Source organism: Pelmatolapia mariae, linkage group LG15 (genome assembly GCF_036321145.2).
Source record: "Pelmatolapia mariae isolate MD_Pm_ZW linkage group LG15, Pm_UMD_F_2, whole genome shotgun sequence".
NCBI classification, from domain to species: Eukaryota; Metazoa; Chordata; class Actinopteri; order Cichliformes; family Cichlidae; genus Pelmatolapia; species Pelmatolapia mariae.
In genome coordinates, this window is record NC_086240.1 from 41,166,652 (window position 1) to 41,187,231 (window position 20,580).

The 20,580-nt window shown below is 43.1% G+C and overlaps 1 protein-coding gene across 1 annotated transcript in view; it reads left to right on the forward strand.

The window, feature by feature from the left end:
- LOC134642666 (NLR family CARD domain-containing protein 3-like) overlaps positions 1 to 20,580 on the forward strand; it is a 199,206-nt gene that overhangs the window by 5,837 nt on the left and 172,789 nt on the right. The window contains exons 3-5 of the mRNA XM_063494573.1: positions 2,129 to 2,413; positions 3,063 to 4,854; positions 10,703 to 10,876. Coding sequence (XP_063350643.1) covers positions 2,129 to 2,413; positions 3,063 to 4,854; positions 10,703 to 10,876 — 2,251 coding nt within the window. The remainder of the gene's footprint in view (positions 1 to 2,128; positions 2,414 to 3,062; positions 4,855 to 10,702; positions 10,877 to 20,580) is intronic.

The window sequence follows — 20,580 nt, forward strand, 5'->3', positions numbered from 1 at the left end:
ACAGCTGTAAAAGCTGCTGGTCATGATGTCGGTTTGGATATGTGGTGAGAGGGAAACATGAAGATGAAACCAGGAGATGTCCTTACTGAATCATCAGAGTTGAACAGGTGATGGAGAAACAGGTTTACCTTTTAGGTGACATGAATGAGTTGAAGGGAAGTTATGAACTGTTTCTGAGAGACAAATAACACCAGGATCCTTTTCTACGTAGCTGACAGCTGGTAACTGTGCAGGGGCGGGTCTAGCAAAGTGTTGCCAGGGGGCCAGGTAGGGCATTAACAGGGAGAGGGGGGCACAAAGAAATACTTTTCTTTCTTATTCTCATTTAAAATGTCTCGCTTTTATTAAATAATTATCTGAATCTTACAACCAAAGTTTTTATCTGATGTACAACGTATAGAAATCATACATATACCAACAAGACAGTGTACATCACTGTCACAACAGCATTTGTTTTCATTCAAAGGCTTTATGGCTTTAATACCTGGTGGGCCGGTCTCTAGTCAAAATGCCCGGGCCGATTTTTTTGTCCCAGTCCAGCCCTGGGCACGACACGCAGAAAATTAATCTGAGAAGGTGCATTAAAAAATAAATGGCCGAGCCAGCGGTGCACATCACAAATTAGCTCGCATAGACACATTAGTTGTACCGCTTCTTAATGATGGTATCTTAGCTAACAACCCCAACTACCAGATTCAACTTGTAATTGGCTAAAAATCACTTAGCCTACTGGTGAGAGGGACGTTGTTAGCTGTCAGTTTTTTCAGGCGATGTTGAAATTTCCACATTCCGACACTTCAAATGCTTCAGGAGCTGTCCGCTCAGCGCAGCAACTGTTAATGTAGAGTGTTATTAAATTTATTGCTAATGCAATTATATGGCACATTGACTTCTGAGGAAATTTTAGATGGCACTCGTCATCAAAAAGGTTGCCTACCCCTGATTTATTCAAACCACACTCCGTACGTATGTGTGCGTGAGCTGTAGCACAGCCAATCAAATTAACCAGATATTTTTAAAAAAAGAAAAAAAAAACGCTCAAAAATGCTGCAAGGAGTTATTTTTTTCAGGTACATAAACTATGAAGTAGTCAACAAAAAACCGAAATGCAATATGCAAAACATGCAAGGAGAGAATCACAGACAGAGATGGAACAACTTCCAACTTTGTCCGACAGTTGAAGTTGCATAAAGAACGGTAGGTGGTGCTTCTCTTTTGCTACGATGAGATTGCTGACTTCATCTAACTAGCAAATGTTGTCCAGGCTACGTTGGTGATACAGTTTTTTTTTTAATGTGTATGATATTTTTGTCATGCTATTTTAAAGCCGGTCCTACAAGCGCATCCAAGAATAACATGCAGCTTATCTCAGAACTGTCGGTGAAAATTATTCTTGGAGCTAAGTTTAATTGAGCTGCATTTGTGTATATTTTCTAAGTTCACTATTTCGTCATGTGTTGAGAAAACAGAGATTTAAAAATCACATGGTCTAATATTTACATTTAGCATATAACTGCAACATTCTTTTTTTTTTTTTTTTTTTAAAGACTTGAAAGGACTTGAAATTCAAAGTTTCAGACTTGTGACTTTACTCGGACTTTTACACCAGTGACTTGAGACTCGACTCTGACTTGCCTGACATTACTTGAGACTTGACTTGTGACTTGAGGATAAAGACTTGAGACTTACTTGAGACTTGCAAAACAATGACTTGGTCCCACCTCTGGTATAGATACATATTGCTTTTTTCCTTCATTGTATATTGTTTTCTTTACTTTTGCACCTTTGTGTTCCAGCTACCTAATTTCCCTGTGCAATAAACCGCACAATGATGATAAAAGGTCTAAGGTCTAAAAATAATCAGTCTTTTCTTATTCGGCCCCTCACAGTTGTTCACTTTAACCACAAAATGCTTGACTCTAAAGTTGAGACGAGGTTTTGAGCAACTTGTCAGGAAGCAGTAAATAAATCACAGGGAAACACATCAGTCAAATTTAGGACATGTGGGGAGTTAAGAAATGTTACCAGACTTCACTCTTATTGAAGAGTGAGTGATCAGTGGCTCATATTTAATGTTTGCAGATTTCTGAGTGTGATGCATGTTTATGTCTCTGTCTCCTTCCTGTAGAGGAGAAGCTTGGGAAAATGCGGACAGAGTTTGTGTCGAGGGTGTCAAAGGAAATCCTCATACAGCTCCTCGAGGCCCTGGTTGCAGAAGGTGTGTTTAATGATTTGGAGAAAGAGAGCATTATGGAGGAGAACCGGGTTACAGCAGATAAGGCACGCTGTATCATTGATGCAGTGAAGAAGAAAGGAGACAAAGCCAGCGGCATAATGATCAGACATCTTCAAACCAGAGATCCAACTCTCTCCTCTCAGCTGGGTTTATGCTCCGGTCCATCAGCTAAGCACGGTGAGCTTGATGGTATCTTCTCAATAATCAATCAACAATCTTCTATTAGAGGGATAAGAGCATGCAGCAGTGGCTTGAATCATATCTATCTAATAGACTCCAATTTGTGCATGTAAATGGAGAGTCCTCTTCACACGCTGAGGTTAATTATGGTGTTCCACAGGGTTCAGTGCTAGGACCAATTCTGTTTACATTATACATGCTTCCCTTAGGCAGCATCATTAGAAGGCATAGCATAAATTTTCACTGCTATGCAGATGACACCCAGCTCTATCTATCCATGAAGCCAGGTAACACACACCAGTTAGTTAAACTGCAGGAATGTCTTAAAGACATAAAGACCTGGATGGCCGCTAACTTTCTGCTTCTTAATTCAGATAAAACTGAGGTCATTGTACTCGGCCTTGAAAATCTTAGAAATATGGTATCTAACCAGATTCTTACTCTAGATGGCATTACCTTGGCCTCCAGTAATGCTGTGAGGAACCTTGGAGTCATTTTTGACCAAGATATGTCCTTCAATGCACATATTAAACAAATTTGTAATGTATTTGCAACTACTGAAGCTTCGGGACTTTCGGGCCAGGTAGTAATGCTTTTAATGTTTCTGCCCATTGACATCTTAACCTCTCTTCTTTTATTCATTTAGAGGCTCTTCAGAAGTGTCAGATTAACTTAAAATCAAAACTAAAGAAAAAGTTCCAGTGTGTGTTTGAGGGGATCGCTAAAGCAGGAAACCCAACCCTTCTGAATGAGATCTACACAGAGCTCTACATCACAGAGAGAGGGACTGCAGAGGTCAATGATGAACATGAGGTCAGACAGATTGAAACAGCATCCAGGAAACCATACAGACCAGAAACAACAATCAGACAAGAAGACATCTTTAAAGCCTCACCTGGAAGAGATGAACCAATCAGAACAGTGCTGACAAAGGGAGTGGCTGGCATTGGGAAAACAGTCTTATCACAGAAATACACCCTCGACTGGGCTGAAGACAAAGCCAACCAGGACATCCAGTTCATATTTCCATTCACTTTCAGAGAGCTGAATGTGCTGAAAGAGGAAAAGTTCAGCTTGGTGGAACTTGTTCATCTCTTCTTTACTGAAACCACAGAAGCAGGAATCTGCAGCTTTGAAGACTTCCAGGTTGTGTTTATCTTTGATGGTCTGGATGAGTGTCGACTTCCTCTGGACTTCCACAAAACTACAATCCTAACTGACCCTAGAAAGTCCACCTCAGTGGATGTGCTGCTGATAAACCTCATCAGGGGGAAACTGCTTCCCTCTGCTCACCTCTGGATAACCACACGACCTGCAGCAGCCAATCAGATCCCTCCTGACTGTGTTGGCATGGTGACAGAGGTCAGAGGGTTCACTGACCCACAGAAGGAGGAGTACTTCAGGAAGAGATTCAGGGATGAGGAGCAGGCCAGCAGGATCATCTCCCACATCAAGACATCACAAAGCCTCCACATCATGTGCCACATCCCAGTCTTCTGCTGGGTCACTGCTACAGTTCTGGAGGATGTGCTGAAAACCAGAGAGGGAGGACAGCTGCCTAAGACCCTGACTGAGATGTACATTCACTTCCTGGTGGTTCAGACCAAAGTGAAGAAGGTCAAGTATGATGGAGGAGCTGAGACAGATCAACACTGGAGTCCAGAGAACAAGAAGATGATTGAGTCTCTGGGAAAACTGGCTTTTGATCAGCTGCAGAAAGGAAACCTGATCTTCTATGAATCAGACCTGACAGAGTGTGGCATCGATATCAGAGCAGCCTCAGTGTACTCAGGAGTGTTCACACAGGTCTTTAAAGAGGAGAGAGGACTGTACCAGGACAAGTTGTTTTGCTTCATCCATCTGAGTGTTCAGGAGTTTCTGGCTGCTCTTCATGTCCATCTGACCTTCATTAACTCTGGAGTCAATCTGCTGGAAGAAACAACCTCCTGGTGGTTTAAATTATTTAACACACCAAAACTTCAGTCTCTCCACCAGACTGCTGCGAACAAGGCCTTACAGAGTCCAAATGGACACCTGGACTTGTTCCTCCGCTTCCTCCTGGGTCTTTCACTGCAAACCAGTCAGACTGTCTTACGAGGCCTGTTGACGCAGACAGGAAGTATCTCAGGGACCAATCAGGAAACAGTCCAGTACATCAAGGAGAAGCTCAGTGAGAATCTGTCTGCAGAGAAAAGCATCAATCTGCTCCACTGTCTGAATGAACTGAATGATCGTTCTCTAGTGGAGGAGATCCAACAGTCCCTGAGATCAGGAAGTCTCTCCACAGATAAACTGTCTCCTGCTCAGTGGTCAGCTCTGGTCTTCATCTTACTGTCATCAGAAAAAGATCTGGATGTGTTTGACCTGAAGAAATATTCTGCTTCAGAGGAGGCTCTTGTGAGGCTGCTGCCAGTGGTCAAAGCCTCCAACAAAGCTCTGTAAGCAAGGACATACTTCTCATTTTATTTTTAAAATACAGTCATTGAGTTTTGTTTAAATCGCTGGTCCATAGCTGCTGCTGATAACATGTTTTAGCTTATAATTTATTTGAGGTATTGTGGCATGCGAATGATGAGTTTGATCACATTCTTCACACCTTTATTACCAGTTGTTGTATCTTATACTTTCACGGCTGCAGCTTTCCAGCCCCCAGCCAAACACACACCAATAACAACAGTATGGACCCAGTTCAATCTTTTTCAAGCCGGCAAGGCGTGATTGCGGATGCCGCTCTGGCGTGTCCACCTCCCCCACAGCTGTGCCACGGACCACACCCCACCACATACCCCCATCGCCCGACTGAGCTGAACCGCTGGCATCTGCACCTCATGGCCCAGCGGGGGGATGTGTTGGTTCCGGGGGTCTGCCGTTTGTCCCACAGCGACGATGAAGCTGATCTGTTGGCCACCGTGTGGACTGGAGGATGCCTGTGTGGCAAGTGGAGGCAGCGCAGCAGTCACAGCATGATCCGAGGCTCCCAGGCGGCTTGGCAGGCAGCCGTTACGCAAGACCACACAGAGCCCTAGGTGGAAGCAAGGCTGGTCTAGACAGCACGCCAACCTCAGGCTTGGCAGGGTCCTCGCGCACCCCGACATCTAGCCCCAGCTGGGAAGGTCTCTTGTGTGCTCTGACCTTTGGAACCTGCTGAGCAGGTCCCTCACGTGCTCCGACCTCAGCTGCCCTCTTCCGGGGAACAGGCACTTGTGTAGGCATCTGCCGGGCACCAGCCGCTTCCACCCGCGGAGTGTGTAAGCAGCTTTAGTCAGAAGCTGATGCAGAGCAGGGCCAAACATTCCTACTGGCCAACTGCTATAACTACAAATCCTATAGTATAACCCATCAAATTAACCTAAATATTTCCTGAGTTTGCATCAAGCTCATCTCTTTAATAGATCGCAGGGGCAGCACCCTAAGCAAAGAAGCCCAGTCCTCCCTCTCCCCAGCCACCTCTTCCAGCTTGTCCGGGGGAACACCAACGCATTCTCCAGTGTGTCGTGGGCTGCCCAACAACTTATCGGGAGATATCCTTGTCAGATACCCGAACCACCTCAACTGGCTCCTTTCCATGTGGAGGAGCAGTGGCTCTACTCTGAGCCCCTCCCGGTTGGCTGAACCTCTCACCCCTATCTCTAAGGGTAAGGCCAGCCACCCTTCAGAGGAAGTTCATTTCTGCCGCTTCTATCCGCACTCTCGTTCTTTCAGTCACTACCCACAGCTCGTGACCACAGGTGAGGGTAGGGACGTAGATCCCCTCTGTGAATCACTACCTTTTTGTGGTGGAGGGGTCTGTGTGTCCCAGGGATCCCAGGGGCTATTTTGTCTGGGGGCTTCTGCCCCCTGGTAGGGTCTCCCATGGCAAATTGGTTGTAGGTGAGGGACCGAACAAAGAGCGATTCAGAAGACCCCTATGAGTAGAACACCAAGAGAACAGTTCACCCTGCCAAGGATAGGGTTACCAAGGCCCCGCCCTGGAGCCAGGCCTGGAGAGAGTGCCGGAGGTCAAGCGTCAGGTGGACGGGCCTTCGTCCATGGGGCCTGGCCCTGCACAGCCCAAAAAAGGGCCCATGTCCCTTTTTTGGGCTGTGCAGGGAACCTGCTGCCCACCACCCGCATGTGCATTGTGTGCCGGGTGGCGGCCTGGAGCAGAGGCCCTGGTGGAACAATCATTGGCTACCAAAACTGGCAATTGGAACATTGAATGTCACCTCTCTGGTGGGGAAGGAGCCTGAGTTAGGCATGGGGTTGAGAGGTACCGGCTAGATATAGTTGGGCTCATCAACAAAACAGTCTCCTGGAGAGGGGCTGGACTCAGTTGCCCCTGTACTATAAATAACTCTATAGATATTAGAATTATGATAGAGACCAGCAGTACTGAATGCCTGTGCCACTCAATGACTGTAGAAAACATGGATGATGCGACAGCTCCCCCAAAATGAAGCTAAAACGTCTCTATTGCCCCCTGGTGTCTGGCTGCAGTATAGGTCATAAACCCCGTCTCCTCCATGTTAGCGGATGGGACTGGGGACAGACAAAAATAAATTAATTCTCCTCAGATAATTTTTTTCCAAAGATTCTTTCTTTTGTTATCAATAGTTCTTATCACTCTGATTTATGTCCAAGGGGTCTCCTTTCCCATAAGTTTGATTCTACTGCGGTGATGTTAAATTGGGGTGTAACTTCATCATAACAGTTTTGACTGGCAGCTGCAGTCACGGAGAAACTGGCGTATCTCTGTTCGGGAATAGCAGATAGAGCGCTTCTCTTCTCTGAGAGGAGGGCCAGCGTTTACGCTACGAAAACACGAACGACTGTTTTAACCTGACAGCCTAAGGTGTTCTTCAGTAAACTGGACTACCCGACAGAAGGACTCGAGGCCCCACTGCACCTTTTTGGTAAGTTAAATGTGTTTATAAGCTAATCCGTAACTACCGTCCTTAGCTAGGTCCTGAGACCTAGCTAGCTAAGATGAGCACTCGGCTGTCGGGGAAACTTATTTTGTAAAGTTCGTTTATCTAATCCTTGCAGGTGAATGAATTTATCCTGACTAAAGAAATCAAGAGAAACGCCCTGGGCTGCTCAGTCATTAATTACCGTTACTGTACTTTTATTACAAGTATTATACTGTAAAAGTTACAGGCTGCACTCTGCTTCAGCTCCTGTGCAGAGCTGATTATTAAATATGTGCAAACAACAGTTTTCAGTCCCTTGCCACATCTGTAAAGACAGTAACAGTAACCAAATTTTTTAAAAAAAAAAAAAAGCTTGTACTTCAGTCACTCCTCATTAATCAGTATCTAAGGATTAAACTGTAGAACTGAAAATGTAAGAGAAGAACTTCAGATCCTGAGTGTGTGAGGACAGAGAAGGATCAGCTTTATTTCAGACTTGAGAGAAACTTTAGTTTGTGATGGTTCTGTTCCCTTTGTGATTACAGGAGCTGCCCTCAGATTTGGACCTCAGCACCACCCAGTGACAGCAGACAGATCATCCAACATGTTCACATGTTAACTGCAAAATGAACTGATGAAAACAGTGCAAAGGTTAAAGTGTACACCACATGTGCTGTAGTGAAAGCTGCTGCTTTATTGATAAAGTTAAAGACAAAAAGTCAAAAGGATTAATCACTCATGTAACTGTCACTATATATCAGCATTAACAGGACCTCAGTTTGGTGTTTCAGAGAGCTGCTGATCTCAGACCTGCACAGCTTCCATTTTAAACACTTGATGTACTCAGCTGTATGAAGAGCACATTTTTCTGACACAGTTAAATAAAACCTGATAAAGGTCAAAGGTTGTCACTTGTATTCGAACTACAAACTTGTGATCTGGAGTTCTTTCACAGTTTTTTGCAGATAGTGTGTTATTTACCATAAAGTGATTCAGAGTTATTCATACCAGAGTAACCAGAGAGGATAATATATTTTTAAATATATAACTTTCTATAGGACTGAATATAATATCTTTATGTAAAAGTCTGGAGCCTCTGGGGAGTATCCGAGTATTTATAACATTACACAAACCAAAGGTCTCCATCACAGTGTTCATGAAATGCTGGGTGTATCCATCTCCTGGGAGGAGTGCCGAAGATTTCCCTGTGAGGGAGCTGCTGGTGAAGATCATGAGTCCTGCTTGATCAATGCGATGAGCTTCAGTCTTCCTGGTGTTTCTTAAATGAAGCCTCTCTCAGTGGGTCAACAGAACTTCTGGCACAGGACAGCTGTGATGAAAGAAAGGGAAGAAGTTTCTCCAAACCTCTGGACCCAGGAAACCCCGCTTAGTCCTCATGATCTCCCTCACGAGTTTCTCCCCAGGGTGAATGTAACTGTTGATATAATATGGACTCTATTATTAAATGAAAAGAACAAATTAGACTAAACTACTGAAACCTGCTGCTGTTTTTAAAGTTTCCATGTTACCAGGCTGTAGAGGGCTCTGAACATTTAAACAGTTTTAGATCCATTACACTCACAGTCTTATGTTAAAATCTCAAAGGACAGCATTATATTTTTGATATTAACAGTAACTCTGGGCTTCTGTGGAGTGTGCAGATGATCTCAACGCTGTCTAAAAATGGATAACAAAACCTAAGGAGTGCTGAACAGTGTTGGTCAAGTTACTTGAAAAAGGTAATCAGTAACTAATTACTGATTACTTCCCCAAAAAAGTAATCCCGCTACTTTAGTGATTACTTATTTTCAAACTTAATTAGTTACTTAGTTACTTAGTTACCTTTTAAAACACGATTTATCCCCTAAATAGGTGATAAAGCGATAGATCTTTCAGCCCAATTCTACTTTTTCTGCATAATCCATCATATAAAATGTAATCAAATGAAAAAGTCTCTTTTTAAAACTTGTTTTATTAGTTTTAATTTTTTAACTTTATGCATCAAGCAAACATTAAATTATATGCAACATTCTCTGACTGGAAGAAATGTGTTTAACATTTAGACCTATTTTCTGCATATTCCAGCATATAAAATAAAATAGTTTTTTGTATTTACACTCACTCTTTCAAATAGATGCACGTAAAACACAGCAGAAAATAAATAAAATCAAAGACTCAGCAGTCCTGTTGCTCTATTTTCACCTGTATAGCAGGAGTGGGGCAGGCGGAGGTTTGCCCTGGTGCAGGTGTGCTGCAGCGGTCAGTGGAAGGATACGGCAGTTTGTCTGTGAATTTCACATTCCAGCGGCAGCGTATTTGGTGCTTGCTCTGAAGTTTAGGGGTTTTTTCGCTGTAAAAAGATGTTTTCTTCCCACGCAGTGAGCAGTGAACGCTAATGTTTTTGTCACTTTTTACAGAATCAAACTCAAAGTAAGGTCAGTACTTCCACGCTTTAAACGCTGCACGGTCATACTCTCTTCCGCACTCATTATATTATCCATTTTTGATCTGCACACAGCTGTTGCCACGAACGTCGCATTCGCTTACGTCATTGTCATGAGACACTCTCGCAAAAAAATCACCGTTTTAGTAATGCAGCGTGCTTACGGGAAAGTAACAGTAATCTAATTACCTTTTTTGCAATAGTAATCCCTTACTTTACTCGTTACTCAAAAAAAGTAATCAAAGTAACGCGTTACTGCCCATCTCTGGTGCTGAATCATTCAATAATACAGACTATTAGAGTAATAGGTGTGTAGCATCACTAGCAACAAGCCTCCAACACAGTGCGTATGCTAGCGGCTAATCTAGCAAACAAATTAACAACAGAGTGATTTTAGATATTTTAGAACTATAAGATGATAAGCTGTGTGTCTTTTTCATAGCAGTGACATGGTTGTATTTACCTCAGTTGAACGAGTTGTCAGTCGCGGTAAACCCATCAGCTAATAAACTGGGCGTGTTTGCGGTCACATCCAGCAGGTGTGTGGGCGGGAGCGTTACACAGTCGCTCCACCTCAAGTCACTACTGCACAGACTCTGGCTCCAAAAATGCAAGGTGGCAGCCCCGGCAAGCGGGATATTTCGGCTTAATTTTTGCACAATGTTGAGGAGGTGCTGTCGCGTCGTCCATGTTTTCTACAGTCATTGGTGCCACTCTGTACTAGTATAAGTAAATCTAGTAGCTATTCACTTAATAGAGGTCTAATTTAGTTTTCTGTTAGGAAATTTAGCTTAAAGTGTTTTATTTGTCCCTGGGCAAAATCTCAGTTAATTATTTTATTTAAATTAATTAATTAAAATCTGAACTGTGGTGCAAACTGAGATATTCATCTTGAAATCTAGATTCAACATTAAAATTATTTTTGTTTGATGAAAAATGTCATTGTTTCTTTAGCCTGAACAGGTGTAACCTCTCTGAGAGAAGCTGTGAAGCTCTGTCCATGGTTCTCAGCTCCCACTCCTGTAGTCTGAGAGAGCTGGACCTGAGCAACAATGACCTGCAGGATTCAGGCATGAAGCTTCTTTCTGCTGGACTACAGACTCTGCACTGTATGCTGGAAATTCTCAGGTTAGGATTTTTTGACTGATGACTATATCTGAATTATATAAGCTGACAGCTTTTACATGTACCTTTAAAATGTGACAAATGGACTTTGATTTGATATAAATAATCAATTCTCACAATAAAGATCTGAGTGAGGACATATATGATGATGCAAGAAAAAAATGATATATAAGAAGACTTTTTTTGCTGATACAAAAGGTTAACAAAACTTGATGAATCAAGATAATTATATTATTAATAATCATTATTATTACTGAGTTGGAAGAGATGGGCAGAGTCCATTTGATTGACCTTTGTTTTTATTGTTTATGTATTTAATTTTATTTTCAGTTGTTACATACGGGACAGACATGACTGGGGGAAAGGAAAGGGAGAAACAAGAGTGGGCGGGAAAGAAAAACAACTGGAAAGAGGAACGGTGATAAAGGGCACAAAAAAGGGGGGGGGCAAAAAATACAGCTTAAAAACACTACAAAAGACCAAGGATAAAAGGATTAGATCTACCTAACTTTCAACACTACTTATGCATCACTACTTACACAACCCTTCAATTTATCTCAGGATGGCTAAAACATACCTTCTTAGGTGACTCTTGGCTAGATGTAGAACAAGCACTTTGCAATAATCTAGAAATTTCAGACCTACCATTTATCAGCTCAAACATCAAACGACATGAATGCTTTAAAAGCATCAACATCAGCTCTTCTCTGACAGCATGGTGGGAGTTTCTAAAAATAACAGAGTCTTCATTAATCCCATGCAAACGTACACCTATCTGGAACAACCCTGACATATTACAAAACAATAATATGATTAATTTTCCAGAATGGAGTTGTAAAGGAATCAAATACTTAGAACATATTTTAGAAGGAACAGAATTTATTCCATTTGACAGACTAGTTACACAATATGGGATCAACAAGAAAAGATTTTTAGAATATCAACAAATTAAATCCATAGTAAAAAAGAAATTTAAACCCGGTCAAGTTGAACTACAAACACCATCAAGTGTGGTTCAATTTCTTACTCTTAAAACCCCCAAATTACTATCCAAAATATACAGAACACTTTCTAAAATAGATGAATCAAAATCCCTTCCTATTGCAAAGTGGGAAGCAGATTTATCAGTCAGCTTAGACCAAAACTTCTGGTCTCAGGTATGCATAAACCTTTCATTTAATTAGAAATCCCAGTCTTCAATTAATTCAATACAAAATACTACACAGAGTACACTATACAGGTCATCGGATGTTCAAGATGGGCTTTATGTCCTCCAACAACTGCTCACACTGTCAAGCCAATACACCGGACAATTATATCCACGCTCTTTGGTTCTGTCCACCAGTTCAGAAGTTTTGGCGCGAGATATGTGGAGACTTATCAAAGTGTCTGAAATGTAACATTCCAACTTCCCTAGTAGCCTGGCTGCCCCTGGGTGGGTCTGGGGCAGGCGTGGGGTTCTGGGGGTACTCCGTCTCCTGTTGTGGACGGGTGGGTGCAGGGGGGCTCAGCCCTGGTGCGGCAGGCCTCTGGTGAATCGAGCCAACTAGGGGGCTCTTCAACTGGTGGGGAGGCTGTTACATCCTTGCAGAAGTTCTCTGGTCTCCAGGAGTTCACTCTGCAGGTGGGGGAGAGATATAGGAGAGGAGGATTATGAACTTAACCTGGTTGTCTACTGTCTTGTGTAGTCTGGGAGATAAGTGGGTGATGGGGTGGGTGCAGTTTTCTCTGTGGTTGGGTCAGGTGGGCTGCCCCGGATTCTGTGGGGCTGGGCAGTGCTGCTGCTGTGGGCCCCGGTCCAGATGGGCCTGGGCCCCCTTGCCTTGGTGGGTTCCAGAGTGTGGGGGTGCCTACTGGGGTCAGCGGGGGAGCTGGCCCCAGGGAGGGGCCACTTGCCCTTCCCTTCCTTTCCTCCCCATCCCCAGCTGCCTCCCTCTTCCTGCTCCACCACAATCACCCACACATGCAGGGCCTTGGGGTGCAGGTGTGTCACCAGGGTGCAGGGGAGCCTCAGACATCGGTGAATTGGTGGTTTTTGGTGTCTGAGGCTGCACCGGCTCACTCCCGGTGGCTGCTTGTCGGGGCCTGGCACCTGTGGCTCGGTCGGGCCCCCTCAGGGGGTGGGGTCCACTCTGGCACAGCTGGCTGCCAGTGGAGCTCACGGGCACGTCACTGCAACCCCCTCTGGCTTCTGCTCCGTGGCTGCTGGGTGACCCCTCGTTTGGGGCTCTTCTCAGCTTTTTCCGGGAGGGTGGCACGGTTGCCTCTCCGTTGGTCTTCCTTGGACTCTTGCGCTCTGGGATCTCTGGATGTCTGGAGCCTTGATCTCCTCCACACCTGCTTCATGCCCTGGAGGACAGGGCTATGGCTCCCCACACCCTCTAGCAGATTGTTACATGAAGGAACCTTTTGAATACAAGCCCGCTCATGCTCACAGGGGTACACACGGGTGCTCACAGACACAAACTACACCTTTCTTGGCTGCTATCTCAGAACACACTGTGCGCTGTCAATCTTATGTGCTGCACAATAATATTCAAAATTTAGCATTTACTGTTATATACACATAGATTATTGCGATGATGTTGTTTATTATATTGGTCTCTTTTGTCTTTGTTTTCTCCTTTTTTTCTCAACAGGTGATCCAGGTGATACATACACATATATATGTATATATGTATGTGTGTGTGTGTGTGTGTGCGTATATATATATTTATATATACATATATATATATATATATATATATATATATATATATATATATATATATATATATACCTGGGGGTTTTCTTGAATAACAAACTTCCATTTGAGAAACAAATTAATTCAGTTGTTTGTCCTTTCTCAACTGGACTACTGTAATTCGCTATACATTGGTGTCAGTCAGTCCAGCCTGGCACGGCTTCAACTCGTACAAAACGCTGACCCATGTAAAGAGACACAGAAATATTACCCTGGTGCTTGCCTCTGCACATTAGAAAGGCCCCAACTGTCACTCTTTTTGAATCCAATCTTAAAACATATTTCTTCTCTTTGGCTTTTTATACTGCATGAGAGTTACTTTTAAAAAAAAAAAAAAAAGAGTTAATGTTATTGTTTAATTATTATGTTGTACAGCACTTTGGTCAACTATCTGTTGTTATTAAATGTGCTTTATAAACAAATACGTGAAATATATTTTATACCTGGAGTACCTGGAAAACTCTAATTAAAAATAAAATAAAATAAAACACATTGGAATTTATTTATTTATTTACTTCCTGCAGTGTCCCTGGTTGTATGATAACAGAAGAAGGCTGTACCTCTCTGGTCTCAGCTCTCAACTCCAACCCCTCCCATTTGAGAGTGTTAGACCTGAGCTACAATCATCCAGGCAATTCTGGAATACAGCTGCTGTCGGCTGGTCTGAAGGATTCACGATGGAGACTGGACACTCTCAGGTATGGATATTTGTATTGGGGGGTACAGACCATACAACGATACAGAGAAAACCCCAAGAATGGGACGACCCCTGATGAGCAAGCACTTGGTGACAGTGGGAAGGAATAACTCCCTTTCAACAGGATGGAACCTTTGGCAGAACCAGGTTCAGGAAAGACAACCAGTTGAAGGGGAGGGATCAGCGGAGCCAAATGTCTTTTATAAAAAGCAGTTAACATGAATGGGTAGTCTTAAATAATCACAAGAAAGTGTGACAAAGGGTAAAATGCATAAGAGTCTATTGCAGTGTAATTTTAGAGATGTTGCACAAATGGAAGAAAGCAGTCTTACATATTTGTTTAATATGTGCATTGAAGGACATGTCTTGGTCAAAAATGACTCCAAGGTTCCTCACAGTGTTACTGGAGGCCAAAGTAATGCCATCCAGAGTAAGAATCTGGTTAGATACCATATTTCTAAGAATTTCAGGGCCGAGTACAATGACCTCAGTTTTATCTGAATTCAGAAGCAGAAAGTTAGCGGCCATCCAGGTCTTTATGTCTTTAAGACATTCCTGCAGTTTAACTAATTGGTGTGTGTTATCTGGCTTCATGGACAGAGAGCTGGGTGTCATCTGCATAGCAGTGAAAATGTATACTATGTCTTCTAATGATACTGCCTAAGGGAAGCATGTATAATGTAAACAGAATTGGTCCTAGCACTGAACCCTGTGGAACACCATAATTGACATTAGTGTGTAAAGAGGACACTCAATTTACATGAACAAATTGGAGTCTATTAGATAGATATGATACAAACCACTGCAGTGCAGTACCTGTAATACCTACAGCGTGCTCTAATCACGCTAATAGGATATTATGGTCGACAGTATCGAACGCTGCACTGAGGTCTAGCAGGACAAGCACAGAGATGAGTCCACTGACAGAGACCATACGAAGATCATTGGTAACCTTCACTAAAGCTGTTTCTGTGCTGAGATGAGCTCTGAAACCTGACTGAAATAAGCCATTCCTCTGCAGATGATCTGTTAGCTGTTTGACACTACTCTTTCAAGGATGTTTGATATGAAAGGAAGGTTGGAGATTGGCCTATAATTAGCTAAGACTGCTGGGTCTAGAGATGCTTTTTAAGTAAAGGTTTAACTACAGCCAGCTTGAAGGCCTGTGGTACATAGCTGATTATTAGAGATAGGTTGATCAGATTTAAGATTGAAGCATTAGTTAATGGCAGGACTTCTTTGAGCAGTCTTGTGGGAATGGGGTCTAAAAGACATGTTGATGGTTTGGAGGAAGTAATTATTGAAGTTAACTCAGAAAGATTAATTGGAGAAAAAGCGTCTAAATGAACATCAATGGTACTAAAAGTAGCTGTAGATAATGTTACATCTGTGAGATGGTTATGGGTAATTTTTTCTCCAATGATTAAAATTTTATTTGTGAAGAAGTTCAAGAAATCATTACTAGTTAACGCTAAAGGGATGGTTGGCTCAACAGAGCTCTGACTTTTTGTCAGCCTGGCTACAGTGCTGAAGAGAAACCTGGGGTTGTTCTTACTTTCTTCAATCAGTGACGAATAGTAAGATGCAAATACTGCAATATTGTAATATTGCAAATGTACATGTTATCAGGAAATGATCAGACAAAAGAGGGTTTTCAGGCAATATTGTTAAATGCTCACTTTCTATGCCATATGTTAAAACAAGATCTAGAGTGTGATTAAAGTGGTGGGTGGGTTCTTTTGAGAGAAGCCAATTGAGTCTAATAACAGATTAAATGCCATGTAGAGGCTGTAATTTTTAGCATCTACATGGATGTTAAAATCACCCACAATAATGATTTTATCTGAGCTGAGCACTAAATGAGATAAAAAGTCTGAGAAATCAGACAGAAACTCTGTGTAAGGCCCAGGTGGACGATAGATGATAACAAATAAGACTGGTTTTTGAGTTTTACAGCTGGGGTGGACAAGGCTAAGCATCTTCTTCTTCTTGTCCTTAGCGGGCGACAAGCGGTGGTGGTCTGCCACGCAACCAGTACGCTGCTGTAGGTGCCGCAGGTTCTCTTGCTTGACCCACGATTATCTTCCACGCTTTTCGATCTAAGGCGATGGTTCTTGCCTGCTCGAGGTCAAGTCAAAGAGCCTTCAAATCATCCTGGATTTGTTTCATCCATGTCTTCTTTGGTGCATTTCGATGCACCCTCCAATCGGTGGGGCGGATCAACCAGAGTAGGCCATGGGGGTAGCGGCTCGGGTCCATTCGACAAATGTGGCCAAACCAACGGAGTCGGCGGCGCTGGATTAGGTCGCCGATCGTCAGTTGGCTGCCGCAGCTGGTGAGGATGGTGTCATTCGAATGACGGTCGCGAAGGGAAACGCCGAGAATGCATCTAAGGCAACACATTTGGAAAACTTCGAGCTTGCTCAGGTCGTGTTTGAGCATTGTCCACGTCTCCGCGCCATAAAGTAGAATGGGCAGGATCAGGGTTCGGTAAAGGCGGATCTTTGTCGCCAATGAGATGTTGTTCTTCTTCCAGACGCACCAGCGCAGGGAAGCGAATGCTGCCGCCGCCTGCCCAATTCTGGAGTGTATCTCCACTGATGATGGCATCATCAGTGGAGATACGCTCCAGAATTGGGCAGGCTTGATGATGCAGCTAAGCATCAGGCTTTCAAATGAATTAAAAGTCTGTCTTGGTCTTTGGTTGATTAATAGGCTGGTGTGAAAAATTGCTGCCACACCGCCCCCTCGGCCTGTGCTTCGAGTGCAAAACTTGGGTTCTGGAACCAGTCTCCTGAAGAGGAGATAGGTGAGAGTCCTTGTTGAGAGTCAAAGGGTATTGGGTGTGTATACTTGTATTGTCTAGTTTGTCACATTCACAATGAGGCAGACATCAAATCTGAATGGACCATATTCTGCACAGACATTGTTCAGACAGGTGGGATAAAATAACATGACCTTTATTGTTTTTGTAAGCTCCAGCATAAAACAAAATTGAAAGCACTGCTGTACTTGGTGCATATAAGCAAACATTAGCTATATATTTATCCAAGGTGAGGTGTTCTAGGCATCTCCCACTGGGAGGGGGCCCCAGGGCAGATCAGGCACAGGCTGAAAAGTTTACATTTCTCTGGCTGGCTTGGGAACACCTTAGTGTCCCCCATAAGAACTGGAGGAGGTGGCTGGGGAGAGAGAGATCTCTATCTCTATTTTGACTGCCTCCCTCACAACCCCAATCCAGATATACATCAGAAAAGGGTTGGATGGATAGATGTTTCTAACAGATGTGTGGGATTTTTGCTGAACCTTTAACAAACAGGTTACATAGTGATTGGTTAATGTCCTTTGAATGGAAACAGGAAGAACAGAGAATAAAAGTAATGACTCAGAAGGAAGGATCCTGGTGATCATAAAATATTCTCTCCACTTAAAATGTTCTTCTTAAGATCATACTTACAGAATGGTGGAGCCACTCTGTAATGTCCATGTGTGCATGCTGAAAGAGACTGTGCTGGTCTGACCCCCCTCCTCCTTTCAGGGTGGAGCCTGCTGGAGTCCGATGGTTGAGACCAGGTCTGAGGAAGTGTAAGTGTGTTTTTGATGTGATTCATGAAAACAAAGCAGCACACATTCAACCATCTTCAAACTGTCACATCACTCATTCACATCTCTGATGTCAGGAGTCATCATCAAAGTGTCAATCAATGAACAGATGATGGATCAGTAACTGCAGCTGGATTGTGTTTGTTCTCTCCATCAGATTCCTGTCAACTCACAATTGACACAAACACAGTACACAAAAACCTCCAACTGTCTGACAACAACAGGAAGGTGACACGTGTGAAGGAGGTTCAGCCATATCCTGATCATCCAGACAGATTTGGTTATCGTCTACAGCTGCTGTGTAGTGATGGTCTGACTGGTCGCTGTTACTGGGAGGTTGAGTGGAGAGGAGAGGTTCGTATAACAGTGAGTTACAGAAGAATCAGAAGGAAAGGAGTCAATAATAACTGTGTGTTTGGAAAGAATGACCACTCCTGGAGTTTATTCTGCTCTCATGATGGTCCTTATTGTGTCTGTCACAATAACATAAAAACATCCATCTCCTCCTCCACATCCTCCTCCTCCTCCTCTGTCTCTAACAGAGTAGCAGTGTATGTGGACTGTCCTGCTGGAACTCTGTCCTTCTACAGAGTCTCCTCTGACACTCTGATCCACCTCCACACCTTCAACACCACATTCACTGAACCTCTTTATCCTGGATTCAGAGTTTATTCTGGTTCCACCGTGAGTCTGTGCTGAGTTTAATCATTTAGTCTAAAGAGCGTCCTCCTGTTAGAGAAACAGGTTGAACAGATTAGGATTCAGATTCAACTTTATTGTCATTACACATGTATAAATACAGGGTAACGAAATAAAGTTTGCATCTAATCAGAAGTGATTAGAAGTGCAGTAAGAGTAGATTATATACAGGTAAGTGTATAAAAGGTCGGAATAGTTCTGAACAGATTATGTACAAATAAGTTAAGTCTACAGATGTTTATATTGCTATACAGAGAGCAAATATACAGATGTGCTACATATATACAGATGTACCGGTGTGTGGTAAACAGATCTACAGAGTGCTATGAATATAGTACTCTGAACAGACTATAATACTGAACCATGTATGCACTGTAACAGAGACTATATTATCTTGATCATGATCATGATCATGGTCATTGGGAGGGATAGGGGGGTGTGGGTGGAAAGGTTCAGCGGGGGACTGACTTCAGTAGGGTGACAGCTGTGGGGAAGAAGCTGTTCCTAAACCTGCTGGTTTTAGCGTGAAGGGTCCTGTAGTGCCTTTTGGAGGGGAGGAGCTGGAAGAGTTTATTGGCAGGATGAGAGGAGTCTCTGAGAATGATGCGTGCTTGGCATAGACATCTCTTCTTGTGGACATCCTCAATTGCAGGAAGTGGAGTCCCTGTGATGCGTTGGGCGATTTTCACCACCCGCTGCAGTGCCTTGCGGTCAGCAACAGAGCAGTTCTCATACCAGACTGTGACACAGTTGGTCAGGATGCTCTCTATCACATAGCGGTAGAAGTTACAGAGTATTGTCAGTAGACAGGTGGTTCTTCTTCAGTGTCCTCAAGAAGAAGAGGCGCTGATGGGCCTTCTTGACCAGACTAGAGGTGTTAGTTGACCTGGACAGATTCTCAGAGATGTGGGTCCCCAAGAACTTGAAGCTGGAGACCTGTTCAACAGCTGTGCCATTTATGTAGATGGGGACATGGGTGTCTGTCTTCTCCCTCGTGAAGTCCACAATGAGCTCTTTGGTTTTGCTGTTTGGTTTTTATGGTGATGGAGTTGGATCCGTACCTAGGTCTGCAGTCATAGAGGAATGGGCTCAGCACACAGCCCTGTGGAGTGCCAGTGTTGAGTGTGATGGTGGTAGAGCACTTACCTAACATACTGGGGTCTGTTGGTCAGAAAGTCCATGATCCAGGTACAGATGGGGTTGCTGATTCCAAATCTTCTTAGCAATAAAGCCTTTTTGAAATAAAGTTAATGAATGTACTTTGTTTAAAATATCCAGAAAATGATATTTTATTCATGATATACCCTGAACTACAGATCTTATCATATACATACTGCTTACTTAATGTCATAATACTGCTGTAATACTGCATTACTACATTTGACTTATATAATGATTTAATTTAGTTTAACAATGTCAACTTTTAAACAATTAGGACACGTATTTCTTGTGTCTCAACATTTAATTCTTAAGAAGACCATTAGAGAAAGCTTCTAATGGTTTTTTGTTTTTGGTCTGTTGTTCCGATCCAAATGGCCTTTGATGGATGGTAAAAACAAAACAGAACTAAAATTAATAAAATCTAACAATTAAACCAGGGGTAAAATAAATCTAGACGCACACTGAATATGTCAAGTTTCCCCTGCTGCAGACACCTGAGGGTGTTTGGACACTTTAAACATCAGTGTTGTGTTCCAACCCAGACACAGTTGATAACAGGTACAGTTCTGGTTGACCATGAAACACAATGAAACAACTGCCCACCTCCGAGGAAAGGTGGCCAAAGACCGTTGCTCTCTCCTAATTCATCCTGACTGACTGTCTCTGGTTTTGTTTTCTGCTACTTTACTTGTCACCACTGGTAGCATGAGAAGGTACAAGCAGTCCATTCATGTTGCACTGGTAGTCCAACCAGGATGGTGAGTCTGGGTGCAGTTGTAAGAAGTTGCTGTGTCTTTGCTGTGC